Source organism: Typopeltis vanoorti, chromosome 9, assembly GCF_054136105.1.
Source record: "Typopeltis vanoorti isolate ZY-2024b chromosome 9, IOZ_Tvanoo_1.0, whole genome shotgun sequence".
NCBI lineage: Eukaryota > Metazoa > Arthropoda > Arachnida > Uropygi > Thelyphonidae > Typopeltis > Typopeltis vanoorti.
This window is the reverse complement of record NC_143557.1, coordinates 43,414,284-43,428,377: the sequence shown is the minus strand read 5'-3', so window position 1 is coordinate 43,428,377 and position 14,094 is coordinate 43,414,284. Positions and strand designations below refer to the sequence as shown.

Here is a 14,094-nt window from a genome sequence, read left to right as displayed (position 1 = left end):
GTGTTAGCAGAGCTAATCTCAGGTGGTATGGTCACTTAAACAGAATGGGCGAGGAAAAATTAGCAAAACAAGTGTTCTCTGTGAGGTTGGCAGGAAAACAACCCAGAGGAAGACCAAGATATAGGTGGATTGATATGGTACAAAGTGACTTAGACGATAGAAATATAAGATCTGATAATGTTGGAGTCTTGACAAGTAAAAGACTGATTTGGAGAAAAATTGTAGATAAGGAGTTAGTAAGGATGTAAATTTTTCATGTAGTACTATCATATCCTGTACACCCCTTGAGGGTACATGTCAGGAATTAGATGATGATGATATAGTAACGAGTAAAATAAAATATGAGTATGGAGAATGTCATTATCTTGTTGCAGTATTAGTTTGCTCAAGAATTACAGTGAATAGAGTGCATTTTGAAGTTTAAGAACCAGATTAATCAATGAAACATTTCACATTTTGTACATTTTTGATTCATAGATGGATCTTTGTCTCTAACAGCAATTTAAAAAAATAATATTGGAGGTATCATAACCAATAATTGCAAAGTTTCTTGGAGTGAGTGAATGAATGAAAGAGTCCAAATAACCACTAATTTCAAAATGATTAAAATGACTAAAATGAATTATTAAAAAGAATCCATGTTTCATATAGATTTAATGTTTTTAATATCTCATATATACCGATACACACACACACACACAAACAAACACACACTCCTCCTCCTGGTTTACATTTATGCACATAAACCTACACTTTACCATGTAGGTATTCAAAACCAAATCTCACAGAATAGGGTGGTTACTCCTTATTATTGAAGTGTCCTATGTCTGTATATTGAGTATGTTCTTCTGGCTGGTTTGCTTGTTCTGAGGAACGAAAAACCCTTCACCTGCATATGAGACTGGCTAATTCAACATTCGATTGAAAACACCTGATAATGATTCCTCACATCATAGACAGAATTTAAACCTGGGCTCTTTCAACCAAAGTGCCCATCTAAAGCAACTGAGCTACAGAGGATCACATACACTACAGTAATAAAATGCTGAAAATAGCTATCTTATTGTGGTTTATTTAAATACTAAAAAATGTGTCATAATGAAACACTAAATATATAGGCCTGGAGAAAGAACCTGTCTAGTTAATCAGAAAGAAAGAAAAAAGATGTTTGCATAAATCAGCATAGTCCACAAGACTAATTATATTTTCTATTTATCTCGATAAACTGCTGCAGTATTAGACTGCTCAAGAATTACACTGAAAAGATGTAAGTTATAAGATATACAAAAACTAAATATACAGTGTTTAAGTTAAGGGATATTACATCCCATATCGTTTCTTAGCCGAATAAGAAACTCAGAGTTTCATGCCGAATATAGCAGAAACTATATAAAGTTTGGCGATTCCAAGCATAAGCAAATACCTGGATACTGCAGCAACTGACCCTTAAGGTAGTGCAAGCTGAGGCAACTCATGTCAAAGGTGGAGCAAGCTCCAATCACTATTCTTGATATTTACTCATAATGTGAACTTTAGAAGGGTTGTAAGTTCTGTTCACTACAAACTTGATATTAACTAGGTCTACCTACTCACTGATGAGACCTCAATAAAGGTTGAAACCGGTCTGGGTAGTGACCTTCTCTCATAATGTAGAACAGTAATACAGCTCCTAGGAGCTAAGTTTACATTATGGGTAAATATCAAGAATAGTGATCGGTGCTTGCTCCACCTTTGACATGAGTTGCCTCAGCTTGCACTACCTTAAGGGTCAGTTGCTGCAGTATCCAGGTATTTGCTTATGCTTGGAATCGCCGAACTTTACATAGTTTCTACTATATTCGGCATGAAACTCTTTGAGTTTCTTATTCGGCTAAGAAACGATATGGGATGTAATATCCCTTAACTTAAACAAGTCATATGTCGCCGAATTGAAGCCGTTGGCTCTTCATATATCTAATAAATATACAATATCTCATGATTATAGACTATGACAATGACTATGTTTATTACATTCAGGGAAAATAAACTTCCTTATTATACAGACAAAGAATCAAATCCATGAGATTGTTTCCAAAATCTGCTACAGTTCTACATTTCCTCTGAAAGAGAGAAAAAAATTATTACTGCCTCAAATTAGCAAAAATCTAATAGACTATTATTGGATGACAACGAGATATTCAGTCTGGGTTTTCCATCCTTTCACTCACTCCCCTGCATGGTTATAAATGCTGTAAGTTTTGTAAATTATTATCAAACCAGGTATTTGTTTCATTTCACTAAGCATCTCCAATTTCTGCCATGTGGACAGTGAAAGATGGAGTCAGTTCTACATTTAATTTAGGGTGCCACATACACCCACTAAAGAAGGAAGTGTTTAGAAGTTTTATTTACTTTTTTTTAATACAAATTTTATTACTCAGCACCATTAAATTAAATGTTATTTTTTTTAAGCCAAATTGCTATAATTTTTGCAGAATTAAGAAGAATTATTCTGGTATAAACTGAATGAAGTTATAATAATATACTATGGAATCCATTTACAACGAAACTTATCCTTGCCTTTTCAGCTAGTATATTCAGCACATGTTTGCAGTCAAATAAACAAATGAAATCATATTTTATTAATTATTTATTAATGAATTTTAATTTTAGTTACAGAATATTTCATAAACACAAACTTTCATGTTTACTTTCCACACATACAGATCTTATTAAAAAAAAAAAAGAAAAAAAGGAGAATAACATTACCTGCTACCATATGCAGTATATTCTTCTTTCAGTAATACAGAAAGCAGACTAAGAATCTTGGAAAGATGGCCACTACTGGGAGGAGGCATTACAGGTACTGATGCAAGAATAGGAGAGTTATGACCAGAAGTGGAGCTACTACTACTTCCAGGTGATAAGTTTGTAATATTCTGATTTATAAGAGAGCTACTAGATATGAAATGGGTATGCCTGAAAAGAATACATAATAAAATTAAGTTAAAAATATAATTTTTAGCCATAATAAAAATAAACCAACATGCAATGTCAATTACTTTAAAACAACATATTCTGAACTGAAAGAAAACTGAAATTTTTATTACAATTTTGATGATATTAAATTTCCCTTTTCAATTAGCAGCTAAGATAAAGTTTTCTATTACACAAGCGATAGTTACCATAGATTACCTTTATTTTTTCCTAGTTGCTAAAATTTCATTGATTGTATGCAGTCATAACATCAGCTGTTCAAAATATTTGATATCATGATAATTAAAAATAATTAACATTACATCACCAATCCAAAATTTGGAAGCAATAAAAATAAAAGAATTGTAATCATAGCCCAACAGACTATTATTAGAATACAGATGTATGTGACAAATGATAACACTGGGTTTAATAGGTCAAGATAATATACATAGTCATCATCAATTTCCTGATATGTACCCCCAAATGGGTATTCAGGTGATTACGACAGCACTACATGATTAAGTTCACATTATTATTAATCTCCAATCAACAGATTTCCTCCAAATCAATCTATTACTTGTGAGCACACAATATGGTAACATCTAACATTTTGTGCTTCTAAGCTGCTTCTGACTGAATCAATCCACCTAGACCTTGGTCTTCCCCTGGCTCTCTTACTTGCCATCTTGTCATCAAATACTTGTTTTGCTAACCTTGCTTCATCCAATCTATTTAAGTGGTCATACCACTCTGGATTAGCTCTGTTGATATCTTCTTGAATGTTAATAATGTCAAGTTACTTTCTAATATCTTCATTTTTAATATGATTTTGCCATTAATGTCAACAGTTCATTCACCTAATTTTTCCCAGAATCCTCGTACCTGTTGTCTCTAGTCTTTGATCAAGTGCTTTATTTTTAACCCAACTCTCAGATTCATAATTTAAAACTGGTTTAAACACTGTCTTGTATACTGCTAGTTTGGAGTTTTGGCTAATTTCTCTCTTATTCCAAATAAATTTATTCAGCTGGCTACCCAATCATACCAGTTTTGTTTATTCTGTTGCCTGTTTCCAGATTTAACCTGTCATCTTCACTAAAAACTGCGCCTAAATAGCTGAAATATTTTACTTGTTCTATAGGATCACCATTCAGAACGTAGCTGAAGTTTCCTGTGCTCTGCCTACTTTCAGTTTTGGTCTTTTTATTGCAGATTTTCATGCCAAATTTGTTACAGTTGTTATTCAATTTAGTTAGTGGATCCTGGAGTCTTGCACTAGATGTGTTTAGGAGTACATCTGCTTAAAGAAATGAGCTAAGTTTGATATCTTCAATTCTAATATCAAGCTTGATGCCACTTTCTTTCACAGCGTAATCCATATAGATGATGAATAAGAGTGGAGATAATATGCATTGTGTCTTAACTCTGATTTACATCAAACCATCTTCCTGTATTTTCTTCAATTCTAACTGCTGACTTACAACTTGGACTACGTATTGCTCTATATAATGTTCCATTTACCACATATAATTGTAGTCTTTTGAATAGCTTTTCTTTGGGCACCTTGTTGTATGCCTTTTCCAGATCTATAAAACTTAAGTACAGATCCTTGTCATATTCCCATGATTTATCAACCATTTCTCTTAAAGTGAAAATCAGATCTAGACAACCTCTATTTGGCCTAACCCCAGCTTGTTCCTCTCCAAGTTTCTCTTCCACAATCTTTCTCAACCTCTTTTCAAATATGATTGAAACCTGGAACACTTAGTAGAGAAATTCCTCCTCACATTCAGTTTTTCCTCCTTTTTATAGATGGGTACTAAGAGAGCTATACTCTAATTACTGGGAATTCAAACTTCTTTAAAGGCCTTCTGAATTATGCACAAATTTCAAGTTTGGACAGCTTTATCAACCTTTTTCAAGTATTGATATCTACTCCTCTTTGCATTCCTCTTTGAAAATTTTCTAGTATGGTTCTATCACAGCTTGGTTCATTTAACAGTCTTTCAAAGTAATTACTCCAGACATATAGGATAGCCTTGTCTTCAGTTTTCATGTCACCTGTTCATCTTTGATTCCTTTAACAGCACTCTTTTCTCCATTTCTAAGCCCCTTCAAATAGCCTTCAGAACATTTGGCCACCTTCCTGATATTTATTTCTATATTCTTACCAAAGTCTTCCCATGACTTTTGTTTAGCTACTTTTATATACAGCTCTCATTTTAGAAATTATGGACTTTACAACCATGTTATAAATAACTCTTTTAATTTCCTGACGTTTCGATCTTCATATTAAGATCATCATCTGGAGCATATACAAATATACAGGACAAGCTGAGTTACACTAGATACAGTAAGTTAGAGAAACAATGATTTGATCACAGATTATTCTACTGGCATGACCTCTAGTGGGAAAAAAAATTACAAATTAATTATTCAGAAACTACATCAAGCTAAATTCTACTTATGATAACATGAGCAAAAATTCTTTCTTATAGATAGTTTTCTTTCAGTAACAATGATGTTCTATTTTTAGCATTAATTGTTATTTTTGAATTAGGATCCTGGATTAACTACAGTCCTGTTTATAGTTACTCTTAGAGAGGAAGGTTCCGTGGGTCGAATATGTGCCTTCCGTATGTTTAGGATTTTTAGACCATCATTATTGTTCAGATTGGGGTGGTTGATAATAATCTCACAGGCTTCTTTAAATTTGCGTTCATACCATGTTTTGGTGTGATGTAAACAACTGCCGCTTTTCCAGTCAATTCTATGTAAGGTGTTCAAGGGCATGATCAGAAAGGCCAGCTTCACCATAGTTATTATATTTAATGTGTCGTTTATGTTCTTTTTGTCTGATAGGAATTATGCGTCCTGTTTCTCCATTATATGTTATGTTACAGGTGCAATATATATGGTACACTCCAGGGTGGGCCAGCGGAGGGAGAGGGTCTTTGGATGAGTTGAGTAAGCTTTTTAATTTTGCAGAAGGTTTAAAGGTGGCAATGAGGTTGTATTTTTGTAGTAATCTATTTATTTTATCTGAAGGTGTAGCGTTGTAACGAAAATCTAAATAAAAAAATCTAAGCAAAATATACCCTTGTAGCCCCATCTCCAGAATACTTCATGACATCAGAATCAAGGCTTTAATTCTACAGAATATTAAGAATGTCACTAATGTTATTATTCTCTAACCAGCCTGGTTGAACGAGTGGATAGAGTTCCCTCTGTCCAATCAACAGACTGTAAATTTGAATCCAAGTGTGAATTCGCACGCACGTAGCAGACCGAACACAAACAAACAACGGCATATCAAATGCACGTTTGCAATTGCTATTCATGTTCAAATATTTTCACTAATGTAAGGAATGGTTATACTTTTATTGCAGTCTGGTTTACCATTGTTTTTTATTGAAGTCTTGTAGAGAATTTTGTTAATAGTGTTTTGGCTGTAACCATTTTTTAGAAAAGTATTGCTGATAACTTTAAATTCGTCTTTCAGTGCATGTTCATTAGAGTACATGTTCAAAGAACTGTTTTTTAGAGTATTAATGACACCTAGTTTTTGTGTTAAGTGGTGATTGTAGTTTATGTGTATATATTGGCCAGTATGTGTTGGTTTCCGGAAAACAGTGAAGGAAATATTGCCAAAAGGAAGACGTGTCAGTGTATCTAGAAACGGAAGTGTGTTCTGTTTTTCAATCTCAATTGTGAACTGTAAAAAGCTTACTCAACTCATCCAAAGACCCACTCCCTCCGCTGGCCTACCCTGGAGTATACCGTATATATTGCACCTGTAACATAACATATAATGGGGAAACAGGATGCATAATTCCTATCAGACAAAATAAACATAAACGACACATTACATAAACTAACTATGGTGAAGCTGGCCTTTCTGATCATGCCCTTAACACCTTACATAGAATTGACTGGAAAAGCAGTGTTTGCATCACACCAAAACATGGTATGAACGCAAATTTAAGGAAGCCTGCGAGATTATTATCGACCATCCCAATCTGAACAATAATGATGGTCTAAAAATCCCAAACATATGGAAGGCACATATTCGACCCACTGAACCTTCCTCTCTAAGAGTAACTATAAACAGGACTGTAGATAATCCTGGATCCTAAATCAAAAATAACAATTGTAATGCTAAAAATAGGACATCATTGTTACTGAAAGAAACTATCTATAAGAAAGAATATAATAAATTTAGTTTAATCCTTTATCCAAGTGTAAGTAAACAAAGTTTGCGCCTGAAAATATCTTCAGGACTGACCAAGATGGATCAGTCCTGAAGATATTTGAAGGTGGACCAAGCGCTCATCACTCCTTGTCTCAGTATTTCCCATAATGCAAAGCACATCTCCTTGCGGACATGTATACTGCTATGCATTAAGGGAAGGGCCACTACCCAGACTGGTTTCGACCTTTATTGAGGTCCCATCAGTGGGAGGCAGACCCAAACGTGGAGAAACTAAGGCAGAAGCAATAGGAGAGGTCATATTTACCTATACAAGTTGCCAACAGGTGTACCACCTTATTATTGAATTACTCTGGATTTAAAGAAAGATGTTGGAAGTTTATTTTGCACTTGGTTAGACTATAATAAATTTAGTTTAATCCTTTATCCAAGTGTAAGCAAACAAAGTTTGTGCCTGAAAATATCTTCAGGACTAAGGTAAGGTGGTGCAACACCACCTCACCTCAGTCCTGAAGATATTTTCAGTATGAATGATGAATGAATGAGGTGGTGCAACCTCAGTCCTTAAGATATTTTGAGGCGCAAACTTTGTTTGCTTAAACTTGGATAAAGAATTAAACTAAATTTATTATAGTCTAACCAAGTGCAAAATAAACTTCCAACATATAAGAAAGAATGTTTGCTCATGTTATCATAAATAGAATTTAGCTTGATGTAGTTTTTAAATAATTAATTTGTAATTTTTTTTTCACCAGAGGTCATGCCAGTAGAATAACCTGTGATCAAATCATTGTTTTTCTAGCTTACTGTATGTAATGTAACTCAGCTTGTCCTGTATATTTGTATATGCTCCAGATGATGATCTTAATATGAAGATCGAAACGTCAGGAAAATAAAAGTTATTTATAACACGGTTGTAAATTCCATAATTTCTAAAATGAATGCTGATCACTATGCAGCACTATAAGCCTTTCTTTTAGTGCTGCATAGTGATCAGCATTCATTTTAGAAATTATGGACTTTACAACCGTGTTATAAATAACTTTTATTTTCCTGACGTTTCGATCTTCATATTAAGATCATCATCTGGAGCATATACAAATACATATACAGCTCTCTTACGTTTTTCTCTATATTCTTTAAGGCCATCTGTCAACTTATTTGCAAGGATCTTTTGGTATGTTTTATTCTTTTCAGGACTGCTTCTTTAACTTCCTGTGTCCACCATGATGTTCTTATTTTTCTATCCTTACAGACAACTTCACCTCCTACCTTCCTAGCTGAATCAATAGATGCCTTCTTAAGAGTTTGCACTGAGACTCCAAGTTCTGGTTCATGTTTTCAATCTCTTTCAGTTTTTCTTCAATAATGTTTGTACAGTGAAGTATACAATTTATTTGTAAAAGCTGTTCAACTTTAATTCTTGTTAAAACTTTCTTACATACTGTTCTTTTAAATATGAATCCACTTTTTATCCTGCTTAGTACTAAGGAATGGTCCCTTTCAGTTTCAAATCCTCTGTACACTCTTGTATCCTGAATGAGCATGAAGATATCATTATCAACAATGACATAGTCAATATGCTTTTCTTATTTCTTCTGTCTTCTCTCTCTCTATGTGAATTTGTATTGAAGTTCAGTAAATACTTACCATTATTATTAGCTTTGCCCTTTTCTCCAAATTTTCCCAAAACGTTCCTTTCACCACATATGCTAGCGGCTACTTGTGGGTTAGAAAGAACAAAAAAAATACAATGTGGTAAACATAAACCATTACATAACTAAAACTGAACATGTAGGAATCATTACACATGGAGCATGGACAGTGGCAAAATCATCCCTTGGTTTTTGTTGAGTGAATCTTGTGAGTAGATAATCATTATAGCCTCTTTGATGATGCAGACACTGAAGTTTTTTTTTTTTTTTTTTTTTAATGTTGGGCACAGACATGAGAGGTTGGTTGATCAACCTATAATACGTTAGTACCGTATATGGGTAGTGGGTTGGGAAAGGAGAAACTTGTTTACAATTAATTTAAAAGCCTGTATATTGTATTTCCCAAAACTTGTTCTGTGGGTTTCAAGGTATACTGGGAAAGGATGTTGGGCGACAACTGTATGTGTTCCAACGGTCTTAGCACTGAGAGGGGGAATTAATTATTAATGCTATTTCAGATGAACATTTCCCATCAAAATATTTATAGAATACACAAATTGCAGAGACCAAACATCTGCATGAAAGTGAAGGTAGTGAGATGGTAAGAGATGAGTCATTTATCAATCTAATTGGTCTCCTCTGTATTGGGTCAAGCATTTTGAGGAAGCTTTCAGAAGCCCCACTCCAAATGAGACAGCAGTTTTCGATAGCTGGCAGATTTTTGATTTTTATAAGGTTAACAGCTGTTTAGAGGTGAAGTAACATCTTGAGCAAAAGAGAAATCCTAGTTTTTTTGAAGCTGAGGATGCAATGGTTGTGATGTGTTAATGCCAGGAGAGGCCTGATGTCAGGGTTATTCCAAAAAGAGAAATCTCATCTTGTCTGGAAATTTGAGTGTTATCAAAAATAATAATAGGGGGAAATGGTTCTTTTTTGTGAGAAATAAGACAGAACTGGGTTTTACTAGCATTGAAGTTGACAAGGTTATCTGAGCTCAATAAAAGGATGGCTTGGAGGTCAGAAATGAGGGCAGTGTTGGTTGCTGTTCTGTAGGTAGAAGTGAGTTGTGTAGAGTAAGGTTGGTCAAATGAAAGGGGGGAAGTGCAATATGCTGTCATCTACAAAACTGTGCATTGGGTTGGAGTCAAATGAAGTAGGTCATTGATATACAGAAGAAGAGGGTTGGTCAGAGAACAGAACCTTGTGCAACTCCAGCATTAGTTGGATGGTGAGAAGATAAGGAACTGTCTACCATCATACATAATGTGCATCCAGACAGAAAGCTGGCAATCCAACTGCAGAAGTCATATGACAGTACAAATGATGGGAATTTGCTTAGCAAGTCTTTGTGCCAGACCTGATCAAAAGCTCTGGAGATACCAAGTGCAACCACCTGAGATTCATCAAATTTTTCCATGGCATTTGTCCAGAGATTGGTGATATATGAGAATAGATCTCCTGTTGAATGGCAGGGGATCTATTCATACTGGTGGTCGCTTAATAGTTAGGTGCCTACAAGGTAGTGTAAGAGTTGGGAATTGATGGTTTCTCCATCACTTTAAATATGAATGAGGTGAGTGAGACAGGGCGGTAATTAGATGGCAGTGATTTGTCACCCTTCTTTGAAATGGGTTAAATATAAGCAATTTCCAGGCTGTGGGATAGATACCAGTGGAGTAAGGTACAAATGGCATAGGATAGGAGTCAGTTCTGGTGCACAAACCTTCAGGACAATTGGAGGAATGCCATCTGGATCAGGAGACTTTTTTTTTTGTATGTCTAATTTAGACAACAGAATTCTGATCTCTCTCATTCTGATCTGGCAAAAGGATATAGGGACATTTCATGTTGGACATCTGGAATGGTTGGGGGGGGGGGGGGGGGCATTTAAAATTTTCAGCTGTGTGTGCACTGGAAGCAAAGTGTGAAGCCAGAATATAGGATTATAGGGGTGGGAATAGTGTTGGTCAAAAGTTACAACCAAAGGCACAGCTGCCATATGGGCAGACTGCAAGTTTCCTGCTTTTTGCCCATTCAAATTCCGTTTTCGAAGCACTAATAGTTTTCTTATATCTATTTCGGACTTCACTATAAGCATAGGAGGAGTAGAATGGAGTTTGATTTCCGCCAGTTCTGGTATGCTTGATTTTTCATTTGTATAGCCTTAACACATCTTTTGGAGAACCAGGGTTTAGTCAGAGGACGGCAGTTCAGAGATGTGGGGGGGGGGGGGAGAATGTATGTTTCCATGCCAGTAAGGATTACTTTGGTGATTAAAAAGGGTAGGTGGGGCTTGGTGGACTGCAGATGGTAGTGGAAAATAATTAACGCCAGCTGCACCCATGGTTCCCAGGTTGACACCCTCCTAAGTACTAACTGGGCTCAGGTTTGCTTAACTTCGGTGATCAAACAAGAACTGATGCTTTCGAACCAATCTAGCCACTAATGTAAGGCACGTATGGCATGGAGCTGTTGTCCCATTCAATATTGTGTTGAGTGTGGGAGAAGTGAAAAATTTGGTCTGAGCTGTCTTCTCTGCTGTTATTAAAATCTCCTATATGCTCTTTTTTGTTTAATTTCCATACTTCTGTAGGTGTGCCTTATGTTAGTCCACAAGAACATGGAATATTTTATCTACGATGTTTGTTGAAAGGGTTGTGGTCCTTATGTGAATGAAACTGAAAGCCACTGTCATGAGATTTCAGGAGATAGGCAATTTTGAGAGAAAGTTTGTGGAAACCCAGGAAGTGTATGGAAACCAAGGGTCTGTTGCAAATGTCAAGGATCTGTTATGGAGTAGAGAATAATATTCTCTGTACCATTTTTTTAGAATATCCACTGCTCATAATAGTTGGAGAAGAAAATGTAATTCCTCATTATTCCTGTAATAGGGATCAATCTTTTTTTTCAGTGTATGTATAATTTGTGCAATATATGGTGCAATGAAGACATGTAGGTAACAACTTGTATGAGTGGGCTTACTGTATACACTAAGCAAGAAGCCTCCTCCTGCTGTTGTAAAACATCTACAAAATTTTTCTTCATTTTCAAGTTCAATATCAAGTTTTAGTGGTGCTTAAGGGTCAAAGTTATATAACTGAGAGGAGACCTCCACATAGTCTTTAAAGGAATGCAGAGAACCGATCAGGGTTTCTGACCTAATGTCCAATCCTCACCTTCTCGTGGTGCACCCTGTTAGATATCTACCTGGATACTGAACGAAAGAGGATGGGCTGGAAATTTGGGATTTACCCAACCAAATTCTATTCTTTATTGGCTTAAACCAAAATAAAAAAATGATGGTAAAATATGACAGAATTTCATGCCGGCTGGGGCATCGCCCGGTTGTTTTCACGAGGGCAAACAGCGAAAAGTCAGCTACTGGAACAAATCCTAAAACCCATCCCAACTCAATATCACCAGAGATCAAGATCAGTACTATCAACATAAGAAGTGAGAATGGCAAAGAAATGGAGCTAGCTGAAGAACTGGATAAGTAACAGATCGACATAACAGGGGTGATTGAAACAAAAAAGGCAAAAACTGGTGAGATCTTTCTGAGCAATAAATACAAAATGTTATATTCAGGCAATGACAATCAAGGAAAAGGAGGTGTAGCCATAGCATTCAAAACTAAATACAAGGCTAATCTTCTTGAATGACAGGCAGTGTCAAGTAGAGTGATGTGGGCAAATATGAGAATGGAAAACTCGACAATGACTTATTTGTGACTATGGCCCCACAGAAAGTTCTACTAAGGTAGAAGTGGAGGAATTTTTTGAGGCTCTAGAGAAAGCTACTGACACAATGAAAAAGGAAAAGTTGGTCCTTGTTGGGGATCTAAATAGCAGAGTAGGAAATGATTGTCAGACATACAAAAATGTTTTGGGAAAATTTGGAGAAAAGAGCAAAGCTAATAATCATGCCAAATACATGTTGGATTTCTGCTCAGGACATCAACTGGTTATTACTAACACCATGTTCCAACATAAAAATGTACACAAATTCACATGGAGAGAAGAGAAAAGGAATAAAAAAAGTTTCATTGACTATGTTATTATTGAGAGTGATGTTTTCTTCCTGGTACAGGACACCAGAGTGTACAGTGGTTTTGAAATTGGAAGTGATCTTGAGCAGGATAAAATTGAATTTCATATTGAAAAGAATAACATGTAAGAAAGTTTTAAAGGGAATAAAAGTTGAACAGCTCTCAGATGTGAACTGTAAACTAAAATACACAAACATGATTGAAGAAAAAATGAGAGTTTGAGAATAGGAATCAAACCTTGGAAATTCAGTGGCAAGCCCTGAAGAAAACACTGATTGAGCCAGCCAGAGAGGTATGTGGTGAGGTTGTCTGTAAGGATAGAAAAATCAGAACTCTGTGGTGGACAAAGGAAGTTCAAGAGGAAGTGAAAGAAAAGAAGGAAGCATATCAAAAGTTCCTGGCAAATAAGTCAGCTTATGCTCTTAGAGAATATAGAGACAAATGTAAGAAAGCTAAATACTGTAAAACTAGCTAAACAAAAGTCATGAGAGGACTTTGGTAAGAACATAGAAAATAAATATCAAGCAGGGGGCAAGATATTCTGAAGGTTGTTGAAGAAGCTCAGAAATGGAGAAAACTGCTGTAAAAGGAATTCCAGATGATTAGAGATGAAAAAGGTGACATGAAAACAGGAGAAAAAGATATACTTGAAGTATGGAGTAATTACTTCGAAAAATTGTGAAACAAGCAGTGATGACAACACAGTGGAAAAAACACTAACCAGACATGCAGTCAGGAATACATATCCAAACTTCAAGTAGAAAAAGTCATGAAACGGCTGAAATGTGGAAAGGCGGCAGGAGTAGATGATATTGACCAGAAATGCTCAAGTATGGGGATATAAAAGTCTTATAGTGGCTGCACTGCATAGTTCAGAAGGCCTATACAGAGGGATGAATGCCAGATGATTGGAGTAGAGCTCTCATAGTACCCATATATAAAAAAGGGAAATAAAACTGAATGCGAGAATTACAGAGATATTTCTCTACTGAGTGTTCCTGGTAAGATATATGCAAGTATACTTGAGAAACGGTTGAGAAGGATTGTGGAAGACAAGCTTTACGACAAATAGTTGAGAATTCATGGGAATATAACAAAGATCTGCATGTAAGTTTTGTAGATCAGGAAAAGGTATATGATAAGGTGCCGAGAGAGAGAGAGAGAGAGAGAGAGAAAGAGAAGCTATTCAAAACGCTACAGTTATATGCTGTCAATGGGACATT

At 35.6% G+C, this 14,094-nt stretch overlaps 1 protein-coding gene across 1 annotated transcript in view; it reads right to left on the bottom strand.

Moving 5' to 3' along the window:
* Positions 1 to 14,094, bottom strand: part of nonC (serine/threonine-protein kinase Smg1) — a 1,124,353-nt gene that overhangs the window by 917,019 nt on the left and 193,240 nt on the right. The window contains exon 12 of the mRNA XM_090398044.1: positions 2,749 to 2,958. Coding sequence (XP_090254170.1) covers positions 2,749 to 2,958 — 210 coding nt within the window. The remainder of the gene's footprint in view (positions 1 to 2,748; positions 2,959 to 14,094) is intronic.